This window comes from Lycium ferocissimum, chromosome 7 (genome assembly GCF_029784015.1).
Source record: "Lycium ferocissimum isolate CSIRO_LF1 chromosome 7, AGI_CSIRO_Lferr_CH_V1, whole genome shotgun sequence".
In the NCBI taxonomy this organism is placed as follows: Eukaryota; Viridiplantae; Streptophyta; class Magnoliopsida; order Solanales; family Solanaceae; genus Lycium; species Lycium ferocissimum.
In genome coordinates, this window is record NC_081348.1 from 23836709 (window position 1) to 23854069 (window position 17361).

The window sequence follows — 17361 nt, forward strand, 5'->3', positions numbered from 1 at the left end:
AGCTATCTTCCAAACATCATTTGCCCTCTTACGTGGGTCCAAAAGTGTCTCCAACGTCTTCTTCCATGCCCTTGAGCCATTAGCATCGATCATGCCCTCTAGGATCATATCATGGGTTAGAATTAATGACTAAGATTTAATTGACTAAAACAAAGTCCTAACTATAATTACATAATTAATAACTTATCCATTAATATATTAGAATATTTTTCTCTCTCTACCTATTTCACTTTTCCTACCCAGTAAAATATCTTTTCTAATTTACCTGATTATTTTTTGCCACTTAATTTTTTCCCCTAATAGACCATTATTCAATTGGTGATATTTTCCATTTTTTCAATTATGATGCTTACTAATTCACATAATACAGACGCCAATATTGAATTGGTAATTGTATATTTCTGAAAGAGTTGTCTATATTCTGGAAAATATCACCATTAAAGAGTTGTCATGATTGAAAAAAAAAAGATGGAATATTAAAATAGGAAGAGAGAAAATATTTTAATATATTTATAAATAAGTTATTAATTATATAAACTATGGTTAGGACCTTATTTTAGTCAATTAAATCTTAGTAATTAATTCTATCCCATGCCATGTGTCACTAATCTAAGGTAATGGAAAGAAGGGAAATTGAGAGGAGCCCAAACCTTCATTTCATGGTTTCGTACTGTTGTTTCAACTACTTTCAAGTGTGTTTCTGTCGTTTTGTCTTTGTGATCTGTGTGGAAGTTCTAACATTTTTAGAAGAGTGCACCCCTTGCTTTTGCTAAAGAAAAGACATGTTCATTTTACTTCAGAACATTGGCAAAGGTTGTATCGTGGAGTCCCAAAATGATGCTAACATTGGAGAAGAATCACAAAGTAATTAAGAGACGATTTTACTGAGGGGTGAGCCATTATCCATCGACTTTCGAAGCTTGTTAAACTAAAAAATAGAGACTTTTACTTCTTTAAAGCTGGCCTGAGCATAAGACTCTAATTCATGCTGACATGTAGAATAAAAAAGTTGCTAAATTTATTCTTGGAAGTTTATCATTGGTCTCTAGCAGAGACACACAATATAATTCTAGCAAGACACTGCAGTAAAGAAAGGAAAATACAATAAGCACTTATTGTTGCAAACAATTGTATGTCAAGTAAAATTATTTACATTTGTCTTGGCATTTTACGGAGCCTTTCCCTACTAGATGTTCCAAATTTTCCAGTGGGACATCCTCTGGTGGAGTCGATACGGGCCGCTGACTTTAATTGGAGTGCCACTATTCCACAAACTCGAAGCTTAAAGGCAGGAGGTGGAGGTATGCTCAATATAAGCTCCTACACCCCAATCTTTGACAGAACTAATCTTTGTTTTGGCACCAAGATCAATGATTTCAGAAAAAAGCATGTTTGCCAAGGACGAAAGACCACCAGCACTAGCGATAAGTTTAGCAGCAACTGCTCTCCCAGCAACAGCAGAAAGATTGGGAACAATATATCCCATTCGACTCTCAATAAAATCAAGAAGCTTTTTCTTTGCTGAATAAAGTGCATGGGCTCTATCACATGCTTCTATTGTCTTTCCAAGTAGCCAGCAAGAGAAAACGATGATGATAGCTGAGGGTAGCAATCCTTCCAAGTCGTCCACCATATTTTCAACAGCCGGGGCATAATCATTTGGCTCTAACTCAGAAGATTTCAATCCATACTTATCGCTTATGAAATTGTGGATTAAAACAATCTCATTCTCAATGTCAATTGATAAGGCATGACAGTTTATTATCAACTGCTCTGGATCATCAATAACACATCCTAATTTAGACTCATATAGGGAATTTTCAACTTGCTGCATTATGTTAATGTAACGTTGTGATTTTTGCAGCTTGGAAACATTATCCAGAGGATCATCATTAAGCACGAAACGAGTTGCCCTTAATTGACGTTTCGGGATGGAATTTAGAGATATTAGGTTTTGAAGAAAGAATCCTTGTATGGTACTGCTCTGCAAACCTATATGTGTGTGTATATATAGAGAGGAAATAATTGTGTGATTATCCTTTCCTAGTGTAAATGGAAAACGGAAAAGCTCCTTTGTAAATTAGGATTTATTAGGAGTACTATAAAAACACATTCATATTCTTAACTCAAACAAAAAAAGGGAAAGGTTTCCGGCTTGTAGTATGCTTAATACGTGGAAGTTGAACATCGGCGACAAATTATTTATGAAAATATCCACGGACTTTAAAATTTGACAATAGTATATAATTGCATAATACGCTGTTTATTTTACTAAAACTGAAATAAAGTAATATATGTGTACCATATTGCATTTCCATTATATGAACACCTTTCCAACTTAAACTGTATTTTTTAATCGTTTATTTGTGTAATATTTAAAAATTATGATCAACAATTAGAACTAATTAAATAACTAAAAAATTTATTTAATAATATAAAAAATAAATAAATAAAAAGAGAGAAAATTGCTTGCAAAAGTCACTCATACTAACACTTTACAAATACAACCATCCTAAAGTATAATATTAACCTTTTGACAATAAATTCTTATTGAATAAATATTTAAAATTTGAGATGACCTAATATTAAGAATTTTAAATCCACGAAAAGCGAATTAGTTTAATATTAAGAACTAGTAGCTGAGTTTTTGAATTATCTAACTAGAAAAAAAATTCAAATTCAATTCTTTTCAAAATCATCTTTTAAGTAAATTTATTTTTTAAGTTGACACAACTATAAAGGTATATAAATTTGGTTACATAAAAAACATCAGTGGTGAAAGAAATAAAAAAAATAGAGCAAAATCAGTACTAAGGATCGACAGTTGATTATTTTATTTTTTTAATTAGATAGGGGGTAGGGGTAGTAGAATGGGAACGGGAAGGGGATTGCAAGGTGAGAATCAAACTCTCACGAACAAGGTAAAAGTTCGATTAACCAACCAACTGAGCTATACTAAGATCCCTCATCAAAAGTTGTTGGAAAGTTGTCTTTTCTTTTTTCTCCACCTTCATATATTGATAAAGAAGGATGACAAATCATAAGCGAGGATACTAATAGTGAAGAAAATAATGGAATAATTCTATGGATCGATTGCAAATACATATAATTTCACAAAAACTTAAAAACCAATATAATGTGAATACTTTGAAACAACATGGCACAAAATGTATATAGTATATATTAACAAAGGAATATTAAATCCAGACAATAAAAATTAATTACATATGAGGGTTGCCTTGGATATATATAAACATATGGGAAAACTTATTAACATTTTAGGGATCAAAATAGATAGAAGGATCAATTGATCCAAGGGATAAAATTTAATTAAATGTATAATTAGGGGAGAGAGGGCACTTTTTATATTATGATTGTTATTGTGGTTCCTCTGCACTTTCAGGCTCCTTATTATTCTCTTCTTCTGCTGCATTTTCAACAGCACTATCTTCAGTGTCATCATTTACAGGTGTCACTGCAGCACTGTTTTTCTTATTATTAGCAGCTTTGAGGACATGTTGATAGTTGCCTTTCTCCATAAAGAGCTGAGCAAAATGGTGCTTGCAATAGAGGTTTCCATCAAGGGATGCATATGTTGCATGAGTAAGTGGACACCCTCCATGTGCACACTTGAAGCATGACTTGTGGAATGATTCCCCTTCCATTGTCACCTGTTTTAATTTTGAGCTCGTTAGAGTTTACGTTTTGTACATTGATAGTGTATAAGTTTTTAATAACATTCGGTTAAGTAGAACTATAACATATAATGCTTCATAACAAATCGAATACAATAATTAATTAGAGTAATAACATGTTGTAGAAAGGGCAACTGCCTGCACGAAGAATTCCTTGTTCAGTACGGAGAGTTCAGAAAGGGTCACACTCCACCAGGATATATGTAGGCAATCTATCTTAAACGCAAGTATCAATTACTAATTAATTCCACAGTTTACATGCTATAATCAGTTAAATTGTATTGATATTGCAAAAAAATTCTGTACTATCAAGTGAATCTAACTTAAATTCATTTCATTAATTATACCATAAACTCTGTCTATGTAAGCAAATCATATATATCCAGTCCAATTAATAAAAAGGGTTATGACTTATGATAAGTTGACAGTTAGTAAAAGAATAGTCTAATTATGATTGAATTGAGAATAGTTGAGTAATTGATTCATTCTCTAATATCATAAACCTTTTTATTTAAGAAAAAATAATGGTTGCATACCTTTTCAAGTGGGTAAACAGTTTTGTCGCAAGCAGCACATTTGTCTTGGGTTCCAGAGAACATAGCAGAGAGTTTGCTTGGAGCCCTTGTCTGCACAAAATACATAAGCAAATTTAATTGTTGGCTCAAAAAGTTTAGAAACAAATTTATAACTGTTTTATTCTTTTAAGGAAAAAGAAAAGAAAAGAAAAACATATATTTTTTTTAAATGTAAAGAAAAGAAAAACATATATTTTTTTTAAATGTGAAGTTGTCGGATACAAACAGAGCTTACCAGTGAATTTTGCCTCTCAGACTTTGCTGCTAAAATGTTAATTAGAACAATGTAGATAATTAGTAGAAATTAAGATAAAAGAGGCTTAGCAAAAATGTACTAAATTAATTTACGAAAGATGGCTTACGATTCTGAAAATTCTTGCTAAAATTTCCAGATTCCTTAAAAAAGTCAGTTTCGAAATGAGTCTTGCAATAGAGGATTCCATCCATGGAAGAGTAGTTGCTCATCTGCAAATGAAAAAACACATTCCAAATTATCAAATCTATGTCATAAATAAATGTAAGTAACAGAAATAAGAAACACATGGAGATACTTATAATGTTTTATAAATTCTCAATAATTAATTGGCTGGCAATTTGATTTCTTTAACAACTTGATCTCTCTTAAGGCCACAATATAACATAACACACATTTAAGATTATGTGCCTTCTATGTATATCTTAAAAAAAAACCCATAAAATAAGAACCTGAAAGCCTAGATAAAGAAGAAAGGTTACGATAGATTATCGGCTAGCATAAAACTAGTATTAGTACTATAGTTTTTCTGAATGTGTGTAGATAATTTATACAAAGAACTATAACAATTTGGAATTGAGGCATAATTGATTGATTGCTTCGAAAAGTAAAAGACAAGGAACAAGAAAAGGGGAAAAATGTCGAGCTAAAAATAACTTGAAGATACTTCTAATATTGTGTGATATATTGTTTGTTTTGGCTCAAGTACGAATAATTTTTTCCAAAAAGTTTCATATCATTAAAAGGGTGTCCATACACCTTATATGTAACTTTTTTTTTTCCAGCTAATAATATGAGGTTTTGTCCGCACGCCCAACAAAAAGATAGAAAAAGAAATGTAACTATGAAAAGAAAATGTATACATACCACAAGAGTGCCTTTGCAGTGGCTGCATTTGAAGCAGGATTTATGATAAGTAACACCATCCGCAGACAACAAATCAACAAAATAAACAGTTTTATCACAAGCTGAGCATTTATCCAATGTTCCTGTGAATGCCATTATTGTTATCTTTTTTATGTACTTTTTTTTGTAATTATTATTATATACACAGAAGCCTGAAAATCTTCAATCTCAATAACTATTCAGAGTTAGAAATATGGCAGAGAAAAAAGAATTTATTCAACAAAGCTCTTCTGCCCTCTTATATTCTAACCTGCTTTGTTATTGAGATTAAACAAACCCTCTCTGTCTCAGCTTGTAATAGAGAAATTTGGCTTACTTTTTCATGTGGAAAATAATTACTACAAATCTACTATTACACCGATAATTCAATGACACGTGATTGGGAGATCCAAATAATAGGAGCTCTAAATTAATTTCTTTGCCTCTCAAATACGGTGGATGTCATTATCTTGGATTTCAGTGAAATTAGGCTCTTCTTTGACTCTTTCCCGTCACAAGATTGTATTATTTCAAGGTAGTTTAGTTAAACTTATTGATATTCACAAGATTGTCTTTATCTTCTTTTTTAAAAGTTTATCTTGTACTTATAATATTATTTTTTTTGCTACTGCTAGCTTTTTGCTTGATGTTCATTAGACTTTAGCATAGGAGAAACCTTTTTTCTTTTTCTTTTTTGGCTTGAACAAAGGAGAAAGTTAAAAAAGTTTATCGCTTTAAAAATATTTGTTCAAATGTACATAATAAGAAATAAGTAACTATTAAAATTTTGCCTTGTTGCGGTGTGAACAAGAAAAGAAGGATGAAACAGAATGCTTATAAAACTTAATCACATGCACCAATTAAGGTGAGTAAACACAAACGGATTCTGTAATTCAATAAGTCCAGCGTAGTTTTATATGACGATTGCACTTACTAGTCACTATTTTCTTTTGTGATCATAGTACGAACAAGACTATTGTGAATGCAATTGCACTTGTCAGAAACTACACCTACAATTGTGAATGTCTATGAGCTTTTAGAACATCCCGTAATTACCCCCGCAAATGCATGGAGGACTCACTTTAAAAAAAGTTGTATGATCGATTGTATAACCCCTATATGGTTGGCCTAATCTATAAGAAATTTTCGACTTGCTTCTTCTTGGTGTGGAATGTTTATGTTTTTGGCCAAGTCATCAGAGTACGTGAGAGGAAAATAAAATGCAAGCCGGGGAGTGATAATACGATGAACAAAAATGTGTAAGAGAATTTTGAGGGTTCAAGAGAAAATATAACCTGCTTCCCTCTTTTTATTCCTTTCTAATTATTCCCCTCCGTGTTTCACAAACCATGAACATAGTTTAACAATTTTTTTTTTCTTTTTTAGTCACTTCTCGCTGCTAAAGTTTATCCATGGAATGAGTTTGAGATCGAAAGAGTAATCTTGAATACTTTATATCGACCAAAATTAAAGAAGAAAATATCGCTTAATAGAACAAATTAAATTAACCTTTATTGTGAAGTAGTCGAGGCAGCCTTACATCTAAATCCTAAGAAATTTCTAACCTTAGCAATGCAACGCTTTGAATTCATCGAGTGAAAAAAAAAAAAAAAAAAGAGTTTCTTAAGCTAAATTTCTCTTTTATTTTCCCTTCAGTAAATGCTATAGAGAAGCAAAGGAAAAACAATTGGTACAACTACCAATACCTCTGCAGACCAACAAGAAAAAGTAGAAAGAATTGGTATAACAACCAATGATACAGCATTCTCAATTATTAAAATTACAGATAAGGCACACAGCAGAATAATCATTGTAATTAATAATTAATTAGTGGGGATTATATCAGTAAACTGACAGGTATATATGTCTTGTCTTGGTAAAATGCTTAGGTAGTTGTTTTCAACGTGCCTTGACGGTTCTGATGAAGACATCATTGACATGAATTAACCACTGCCGTTCATGGCAAACTGCTTCATTTCATAGAATTTATTTAATTACATTTTTTTTTGTGACTGTACTTTTCTGGGTTCGATCCATAATACTCCACCTGTCCATAAAAGAATGGCACAATCAATAGTATCAGAGTCAAAAATCTACTTTTCAGTCTGAATGCGAACACTTTTAAATAAAATATGTACATATTTAAAATGACGAAAAAATAATTCCTAGAGTATTTTTTTCGAGTTAATATTAGAACTCACTGCAAAAACACCGACTTTCCAAATTTTAAATATGTTATTCTCTTTAGGACGGAAGAGTAACTGTTTACCGTTTGACAACCAGACATTTACACTATTTCCATTGCATTTGATGTCCTTTTCCTGATTGTTTTTTGATTTTCTCATTCTTCAAGAATTTGATATCAGACCAGAAATAGAAATTTCTCGACTCTATTTCGGTAGTTGACAAGTATGAATTCTTGTTCCAAAATTTGAGATGTAATAGGGTTAATCTTCTCCTTCCCATTAAAATAATGGTAAAAGTGAGTCAAAAGAAAATGAAATTTTGGTCAAAAAGAAATTTGTTTGGACAAAGCTGCTGTATGAATTCCGAGGAACAGTTGGAGAGCAAACTCCACACTTTTACACATGTTTTTGTGTGTGCACATTTGTTTATGTGCATGCGTATAAAGTAAACAACTCATTCAAACTTAACAACAAAGGTAAATGCCCCTTCATAGAATTTGTAGGAAATGAAGTGAAAATCTAGAAGCATATTCCTACTGATAGTTTCATTACCTAAGTATTTGCTTTGAAGTTTATGGAGGGGCAGGGACACAAAACAACGATTACTATGTCTCAATTCGAAGCAAGTTAGAGTCAGCTATACGAACTCTCACAGTCATGTTGGTTGTTGCTCCATTTTAGCTAATCTCCGTCTAATAATATATAATTATACTATAAAATAAAAATAAAATGCCTTTCTATATTTTGTGGCATATATGACAGGAACAAAAAGTTAGAAATAATAGCATAGAAAAACCTCGAACATGGGCCATAGTGGAGTGTACAATAGATTTAATATTTTTCAAAATAAAGAAAAGATACAGCTTTAATGCTCTAGTACAAATAACAACTCTTGAAAAGACAAGGAACAACTAAAAACACCAAACCTGGTGATTATATTATTCCCCCTAGCCTCATTTTTCTATGTGTTATTTTGTCGTTTCCCTCTTTCCCATAGACATAAGCACATTCTTAATGTCCTCTTAACTATTATAAGAAGCAGAGCCTGCACAATATTCAATAACATCTTGGCTCATGGATGCTACAATTTCAAAGGAAAATGGAGCAGGATCAAGAAGTTTCCGGAACGAAGATTACAATAATAGAAGAGTGTTCTTGAGGAGCTATCCACTTCACTGGGGAGATTCAGTGGAAGATGGAGAAAACAAAGAAGAGACTGCAACAGTAAGGCCAAGAAGTGAAGAGCAGACTTTCATGAAGAAAATATTTATAGCAGTTTTCCATTGGAAAGGAGAAAGAGCTTTATTATTTCGAAGGCTCAAGCATAAGGTCACAGTTTACTTCATTACTTGTCTTCCTGCTGGATTCAAAGCTCCTAGAGCTATGATTTCAGCTTAATATCATTTTGTCTATGTAAAAAGTGCTATCAATAGTTGAAATTCCACCTACTTTACTAAGCATATATCATTCACAGTTATGTGTTCTGAGTACAACTGAAAGGCATGTACAGAAGAGTGGAAATAGTAGGATGGATGCTAACTTGAATAGAAATATGTACCTTGGTTTCATAGAAAACAAGAGTACTTCTTTTCTTGTCATGTACCTGGACAAGCAAAACTCCCATCTGCTTAAAACTGATCAACCTGTAATATTAGTTCAAGCTGCCAGAAATAGCTTAGAAGCTCAGAAAAGCTCCACGTTAATTTGCATAGCTGCTTATGCGACGTGATTTGATGTAATGCTCACTGATTTCGACAATTATTTAAGAGTATGAATATGCTTTTGATGGATTGCAGATCAACCGTAGAACTACTTTGTAACCTTGTACCTACCATGCATGCTGTGCACTAACAAATTCTGATTCTGTACCTGACATTTGTTGCTAGATGAAAACTACTTCAACAAGAGCGCATTACTATTTCATTGCTTTCACAAAGAGTAAAAAACTCAGTAACAGGAATCGTATCTCAAAATAAGAGTTCAGACAACTTGTTTATGAACATGTATTGGCACTAGAACAAATTTAATTATTAACCAAGTCTTCAGAGTCTAATATACTCCAACTTCTAGCTAGGGTGAGGATAAAGAAAATGGAGTCTGCATGCCTTTTCGAGTCTTGCCATATGTTCAATTACAGAGGCAATAACATTTTCTGGCACAATATGAGATCGGATAAAGTCTTTCCATGCCTATCGATTCTTCTTGAGCAGTTGACACCTCCATCTAGGATATTACGAACTACAATATTCAAAGAATGGATCCCTCTGACTTCATAAATCTCCACCTCAACATGTTCACTGACCCATTTCTCTCTTCTTTCAATATCATCAGAAGTGGGAAATGGAGAGGGATTAAGAAGACTTGAGACAACTTTCTTTACCCATTCTTGAGTTACAATCTTCTTTAGCCTTTCAATATCTGGAGGAAAATATGGGATAATGGAAAAGTTTATATCATCCCCTTTATCACCAGCTCTGCTATGTGCAAAATCATAGAGAGGAATCTTCCTGTCATGTGGAGCAGGGGAGAGCTGAATTTGAGGTGCACCTTCTTCGTGATTCAGAATAGTTTCCGCTGGAAGTGATTGCAAAAGTGACTCATGGAAAGAACTGGTCTGTATTATGTTTTTAGGGCTAGCCAGATCATCTGATTGCGTTATTTTGTTTCTTGTTGCTGTAATATGCCACTGAACATCTTTACGTTTTACCTGAAAGATAATAGAGAACTCTTTAACTTATTCTATACATTAATTAGAAATATAGCATGAAGCAACCCTTCAAAGTTCAATAGCACAAGGTAGGAACCACCTCACATTAAGAGAGAACTTTTGATTGTTTTGGTCAACAGCTATGGGAGAAAAACTTATACATTAACTAATAGCAAAGTACACAAATCATAACACAGAGTATCAGTAAAGAGAGAACATTATGTCCGCGCCATGCATAGAAACACACACACACATACACATAAACGAGAGAGAGACGGAGAGATATACCAATGCTTTCTCAAGAATGATCTCTTTTTTGTGTCCAGTGCTGCCATAAAACAAAAGAAGTAGAGCATTAATACATGTCATAGAAACAAGTTTTTACCATATGGAAGTATAAAATGAATTGAGGCAGGAAGATTGAGACACCTATCCATATTAAAAAGAAGACAAGGTACGTGTCATGGTAATATATGTGATGACATACTCCAGAAGGGGTATTAAGTCTAGCAAGAGATAAACTGAGAGGGGGATGTACTGAGAGTTTGAGACACATATTCATATCAGGCAATAACATGTGATCCTGTAATAAGTAAGGGATATTTCAAGCCTTTGATCATTGTGACCGAGAAAAACAAAGACAGTAAACATGGCAAACATTCAACCACACACATTATGTAGGTAATGGTTCAATTTACCCAGATTGAGGCTGCATCGAGGCATAGAATCAAAATTAAGTGTTTGAGTGAAGAAACTATCCAGTAAATGACATGGGCTTGATATTACAACTTCCACATTGAAAACAACAGTGCAGTTCAAATTCCTCATTACATTTAAAGCGTATCATACCATGAAGTCCCTTTACCTAGACGAGATGGATTCTTCACAAAAGAAAATTCACTACGTAACAACAATCTATACAATAGGTATATATTGGGAAAACATTTCCTAATTTGCTAGCTAGCTAAAACTAAGAAATACTTTCAACTACTTAACTATTAAATAATGAATATAACAGAAACTATATTGAGTCACCTGGAAAATTACTCATAGCAGTTTTAATTTCAACAATTTTCTGAAGTTTTATGACACAATAAATGAGATGATTAAGACCTGATACCGCCACCACCAGCAGGTCCATTTGTATATAATGCTATGAACTCTTTCGTGAAGTGGATTGCTTGTTCCTTATTATCAAATAAACCATCCATTCGTAATCTAATATCATGACTGTCCCTTGGCAAATCTTCATCTATGCTGGCAGCTTTCAGGCTATCCAGTCCAATGATATAGGAAACTATATGTTTGTTTATGCCAGGGTATACTTCTTCCATCCATGATCTTACCTGAAAAAAAGCAATTAGAAAACTAAAATTGACTGCACTTCTTAATCTAGCATTCCAGGAGCCAAGAATAAATTTAAGGAAAACCCTAATAGCAGTCCAGGGCGGAGAAGCAAAGACTTGTTTACCAAAAACTCAGCAGCTTTAGCACGTTTAACACACTGATATCCACCATAGGATATCTCTCCCCAGCCTTTCCACCCCTTGTCCTGTAAATGAGGCAGTCACCAAGTTAGAACAAAACAGAAACATCCACCAATCCAGCTAAATAAAGTAAAACATTGCCTACAGAGGACACTTGCTGAAGGAAAATGATACTAAGAGCAGATAGTGATCTTAAAAGTACAAATTTCGTGAACTAGCCAAATGAGATTACAGTGGTGCTACTCTCTTAGGGAACTACATCCATTAAAAGGTCATATGGTCTAAAAGATGGTTAGCAAAGTAACAATAACATTACATTAGGAGGGTACCAAAATCCAATAATTATGAATGGAAGTGTTGGTGAGGGCATTGTTTGATTTTGATGATGCATGGGATTCAATAGCTTTTATCTTGTTTTGGTTCATCAGATTAAGGGCAAAGCAGCAGATGGCATTAAAAAAACTGGATACAACTGTATCTTTGGTCTCTTAAGATTATGACAACCCAGAATCAAAACAAAATTTTGACGAGTGGGAGAAGGCAAGTGCAACGGGGTGTTAAGTTTACAAAAAGAATTAAGTTATTTAAGCAAATTTTGCTCTTGGGACCACATGATAACAGAAAGATAGAAATCCCTCCACTTCCTCTCTACATGAACAAAGATATTACCTTAGAGGCCAGCAGCAACAGTTTATTAGGAGCTGATGCAGATGGCTTTGCCCCAGCACAGAGGACTTTACTGCTTGATAATGTCTGAAATGAAACATCTTGAAAATCTACAACCTGTGCCAAGGAAAAGACAAGGTCCTAACGCATCTTCCCTGATTTAAGCTCTTCACATTCTTTCCCTGACAAATTAACTAGTCAGTAAAACTTGCAAAACATTTACCACATCTGGGGTTATGTAGCTACTGGGATCCCCCACTTCATACAGAAGCTGCTCGGCACACGTGCTGGGATTCAAAACCCCACCACTGCTTTCTGCCTTTGCTACGCATACTTGCCCGTCAAAGCTGACTTCCGCAAAAGGAAGAGACAAATCTAGGAGATCTTGCAGAGATATATTACGGTATTTATCTCCTACAATGAGAAAGTACAGTCAACGAGTTACAGGTGAAGTAACATATAGAAACGGTGTCAGCGTCAAAAACTCAGAACTATAAGGGAAGCAAGCTAAATACTAAATAAAGCGGAATTGAATTTTTTTCAAGAACACGGTTTAATGGGTATTATTGAGAATCATCAAGATACATAGAGAAAAATAAAGTTTTCAAAGTGCATGATTATAGGAGCAAGTGGAAGGCAAGCCCTCCAACCTCAAGAATCCACCACAATATACACACATCATACTCCCTCCTAAAAAGGTGCACATCCCTAAAATATCGCATGATATTGCGGATGAGAGGTTCACCTGGATGCATGTAGTATCCTCCAGTAAGTTGACAACCACATTCTAGCAGGTGGCCAGCCAGTGAACCTTGGGCAAGTAGTTGCAAGTCATCCCAATTCCAACCTAGCTCATATACCTGATCATAATAGTAACCTTCAGATATTTTCTCTAAGGAAAGTTGTAACTAATTTCAATATTATTATATCAGCATAATTTTGCCAAAATAGAGTTGGAACTGGAGAGACTACTCTAGGAACTAGCCCATAAATAGTGACGTAACTACAAAGTTAATCCAGTTGCCTTCAGATTCAAAATAATCCATGGCAGCCTCTAGAAGGAGAGTCTTTCACCTAATTCTTAATCTACTCAGTTGAAAATTTTGCACACACGCCACATTTAGCTGCAGCAAGCTTCTTATTTTTCATCTCCAGCCTCAACACAAACACAGGTGAAATGAACTCAAATTTTAGTTGGAGTGTCAAGATTCACTAATTGATTAAAATATCAGAAGAAGGCATCCTTTCTGCCTGGTCTTTTAACTCTGATTGTCTTCCACAAAAGAAAAAATCGTTCCAACCTATTCCAGTCTATTACAGTATAAGATCAGCAGCAGGAATACGCATGTAGAGAAGCTCAAGACTCAGAAACATGCCCCCTTGAACGCAAATTGAAGACCTCACAAGGCTTCTGCTTCATTCACTTGCATGTTACAAGATGGGTTTGAATCATTTCAACCAGTAAGTGGTAACAAGAAGGTAGTTTCCACCTTTTTTTTTTGGATAAGGTAAGAAGGTAGTTTCCACCTTATAACTCCGGGGGCAGCTAATTTCATATAAAGATGAAGAATGCCCCTTCCTTGTAACACCAGTGCAAAACTGCAGGTGTCTAAGTTTCTGTTTCCATTTATGCTTTCATCATAATGATAGATATACTTTGACGAGCCGAAAGATAATGAAAAAGGAAAGCTATCTTTGCTGTACATGAATTTAACTTTCTCAAAAAAATCTCAGTAGCTTTAGATAATAGCAATTTCCGGTTGCTTAAGATGTGGAAACGTGAGTGGTTTTTCATCAGTTGTTACTCTCAGAAAGGAAGTGACTCTAAATTATTCCGTAAAAGGATTATATTTGGTACAAGCAGGTGACCAAGCACTTTATCAAGTGAAAAGATAAATGGCAATGCCAGGGGTATTAGAAATGAAAAAAAGGAATCTACTGCCGTACCATTGGGGCTAAGAATAAGGAAGCATCAGCAACTCGAGAAGTAATAATGACATTTGGTCTGAATTTATGAAGACATTCAACAATAGGAGCTGCTCCCAGATACACACTAACATCCTGCAGAAAAAGGATGCCACTATAATCGTAATACTTATATAACCTAGGATCTGTAGAACGACGATGAAATGATCACTCTATTAAGATTCTTAACATATGAACCCACTTAGAAGCATCAAAAAACAAGAAATAAGACCTGCACAGAACAATTTTTGTACTTGATTGAACAAATGATGCTGACATGTACCATTGAAAATACTGTATGTTATCAAATCTTACATCAACATGTCTAAGGTGCTCCTCCAAATCTGAATGTACCCCAAAAGAATTCATGAGTAGGATATGGTTTTTCAGCTGAGAGGAAGAATGAGAAAATGGAAGGCATTACAAAGCCAGTAAATACATCAGCTTATTTCATTTTGAACTGTACCTGATCTGACAACAGCAACTTGATGAACCAGACTAACAGTTATCGAAATGCCCAGTCCGCTTGCAAGTCGTAAAACTTCATCCCGAGCGCCAAATGGATCATCTATTCCCCATATTGCCAAAGAGAAATTATTTATTTTTTTGGGAGAAGAGAAAAGCAATTTCTATTCAAAACAAAAAGAAGCAAGAAAGATAGAGGGAAATCTAGGCATATCACATACTCGCACCCATGTTTGTAATAATGCAAACTCCATTCTCCACAGCCAAAGGTAAGAGCAGTTGCATCCACTCTGAGACTGTAAGACACTGGTAGTTATCAGTTATCACCAAAACAAGCAAACTATCATATTTCTGACATACTGACAACTAGATGGACCGGATAAAGGAACTTGAAATGCCTATTTGTAATGAAACAAAAGTAACTACTCCCTGAGTCCCAATTTATGTGAAGGTGTTACTACTTTGGGGGTCAAACGATTTTTCCTTTGACTATAGTTTTCTCAAACTTCTTAAATTTTTTTTGAATCACTAGCTATGTTGACTTGTAGTACTTTTTGTGCAATTTTACGTAAAATAAATTTAAATATTTGAAGAATCTATACCCGAGTTAATGGTCAAAATTAAGTGTTTTGACCCTCGTACTCCAAACACCTTCAAATAAATTGGGACAATGGAGTATTTAATAAGAAAAACATACTACGGGGATCATAGCCCTTGCCACCAGATTTCATGGCCTGATAGCGCTCAGCGAGGGTGCGTTCTGCTAGGCATTCCAGCACTAAATAATCCAACTTTTTCACCCTTTGAAGTAGTTTTAAAGCTGCTATCGGTCGATCACCTCCAAACCCAGCACCACAACCTATGTAAACCTTTTCCTTTCGCCTTTGAGGATTCAACCTCTGCAATTTCATGAATTATTAAACATGTGGTTACTTCCTTTTCCCTCTTTTTATTACCATTGTATGTGTAGTGGTAGTAAAAAACTAACCAGTCTGATTACGCAATCATAAATATCAGGTGTGTCACCACCTAGTTCTTCCATTGAAACCTGATAATTACAACACCATGAACAACACACATAAAACGAATCTTACACAAAAATTTAGCTCTAAAGATAGAGAAAAAAGTGTGCTTTAAAGGTGCAAATCTGATAATTGAACTCCAATTATTTTAAATTCTTAATGTAAAAATTCAGCATTCCCATTATATACAACCACATGAAATAGGCAACTTTGAATCAACTCAAACTCTGACAACCTACCCTTTTAATCCTTCAATAATTTTTTTCTGCTTAACATTAATGCTGATCTCTTTTGCTTTGTTATTCACTTCATATATTAAAAGCAAGAAGTTGTAAAAATAGTACTCCCTCTGTCCCAAAAAGATTATTTAATTTAACTTGATAAGGAGTTTAAGAAACAAACGAAGACTTTTAAAATGTGTGGTCCAAAATAAGCTTTAGATATTTGTGTGGCTATAAATCATCTCATACAGTTAAATTATTTCTAAATATAGACAATCTTTTTGGGATGACTGTAATCACTTCTTTTCTGGAAATCATCTAGATCAATTTTAAACAACCACTTGGGCATGACCCTTATCAATTATCATCTAAACAATTTATTAATTCATCAGAAAGAACTTAGAAATAGGACGAAAAAGAGCAGAAAAGAAAGAGAGAAAAAAAAAAGAACACTTTCTTAGCAACACAGTGGTGCATAAATGAAGAATTCAATAGAAAAAAAGATAAGAGAATCTTGAAATTACAGTTGAGATTGAAGAAGATGCAGAGTTGGTAGAACTATCTTCCATAGAGCAGTTATTTGGTGATCCTTTTCGCTTCTTGTTAGATAGTTAAAAGAGAATTTGGTTGCTGATGGGTGCTGTTGCTTACGTGGTTTAATAGTCAGACGTGGAAATGCATATCCTAAAGTCCGTAGGGCCAGTTTAACAACTGTACTAATAACCCCTTTGCAGCCCTTATTACAAAAATAAAAATAAAAAAATTATTACGGAATTTTAAATTTCACAACTGAAATTTCATTGACATTATTTGTTTATATGATTTGAATATTTATGATAATATTATTTTCGGTAGACATGACCTATTTTCTCGTTATATGTACATAAATATATGGACCTTAAAAAGTGCGACTAGCTGAAAACAACTACAGTAGTAGACTTATTTAGATATTAAACAAAAGCGTTTATTACACATATTAATGGTTACAAAAATTAAAATGAATATAGTAAATATAATATTGTGCCACCAAAGAGATTAGCATTATCGAGTGAAAATTGAGGGCTCCAAAAAAATTCCTACTTTTTATTCATATCTTCATTTTTCGTGCGTGGGTAAAAAGGACGTGGAACACTTTGGATAAGCACTAGGAATTCTGTTAAGAGTCAGCTCAACTCAAGCATTTGTCCCCTCAAAAAAGCGAAACTTACTATTCAAAGGCTTTGGACAATTGGAC

General features: G+C 33.9%; 2 protein-coding genes and 1 pseudogene across 5 annotated transcripts; all 3 read right to left on the reverse strand.

The window, feature by feature from the left end:
* Window positions 1–1149: 1149 nt before the first annotated feature.
* Window positions 1150–2318, reverse strand: LOC132062034 (U4/U6 small nuclear ribonucleoprotein Prp31 homolog; annotated as a pseudogene).
* An 827-nt stretch (window positions 2319–3145) lies between these two features.
* LOC132062609 (LIM domain-containing protein PLIM2b-like) lies at window positions 3146–5753 on the reverse strand. Of its 2 annotated transcripts, none has more exons than XM_059455146.1 (5): window positions 5391–5753; window positions 4633–4735; window positions 4506–4531; window positions 4232–4321; window positions 3146–3671 (listed from the first exon to the last, which is right to left on the reverse strand). In XM_059455146.1, exons 1-5 carry the CDS (start codon window positions 5523–5525, stop codon window positions 3378–3380), a joined length of 648 nt encoding a protein of 215 aa, XP_059311129.1. In that variant the 5' UTR covers window positions 5526–5753; the 3' UTR covers window positions 3146–3377. The 2 variants fall into 2 exon arrangements, with proteins under 2 accessions (XP_059311129.1, XP_059311128.1); XM_059455145.1 differs by having other exon boundaries at window positions 4506–4534; window positions 5391–5752.
* A 3735-nt stretch (window positions 5754–9488) lies between these two features.
* Window positions 9489–16800, reverse strand: LOC132063922 (uncharacterized). 3 transcript variants are annotated; one of them, XM_059456687.1, is made up of 14 exons: window positions 16652–16800; window positions 15873–15932; window positions 15582–15783; window positions 15106–15180; window positions 14886–14987; window positions 14735–14763; window positions 14402–14515; window positions 13200–13314; window positions 12678–12868; window positions 12458–12571; window positions 11732–11853; window positions 11415–11642; window positions 10590–10629; window positions 9489–10301 (listed from the first exon to the last, which is right to left on the reverse strand). In XM_059456687.1, exons 1-14 carry the CDS (start codon window positions 16694–16696, stop codon window positions 9726–9728), a joined length of 2013 nt encoding a protein of 670 aa, XP_059312670.1. In that variant the 5' UTR covers window positions 16697–16800; the 3' UTR covers window positions 9489–9725. The 3 variants fall into 3 exon arrangements, with proteins under 3 accessions (XP_059312670.1, XP_059312671.1, XP_059312672.1); XM_059456688.1 differs by having other exon boundaries at window positions 11415–11647; window positions 11773–11853; window positions 16652–16799; XM_059456689.1 differs by lacking the exon at window positions 14402–14515.
* Between the last annotated feature and the right edge of the window lie 561 nt (window positions 16801–17361).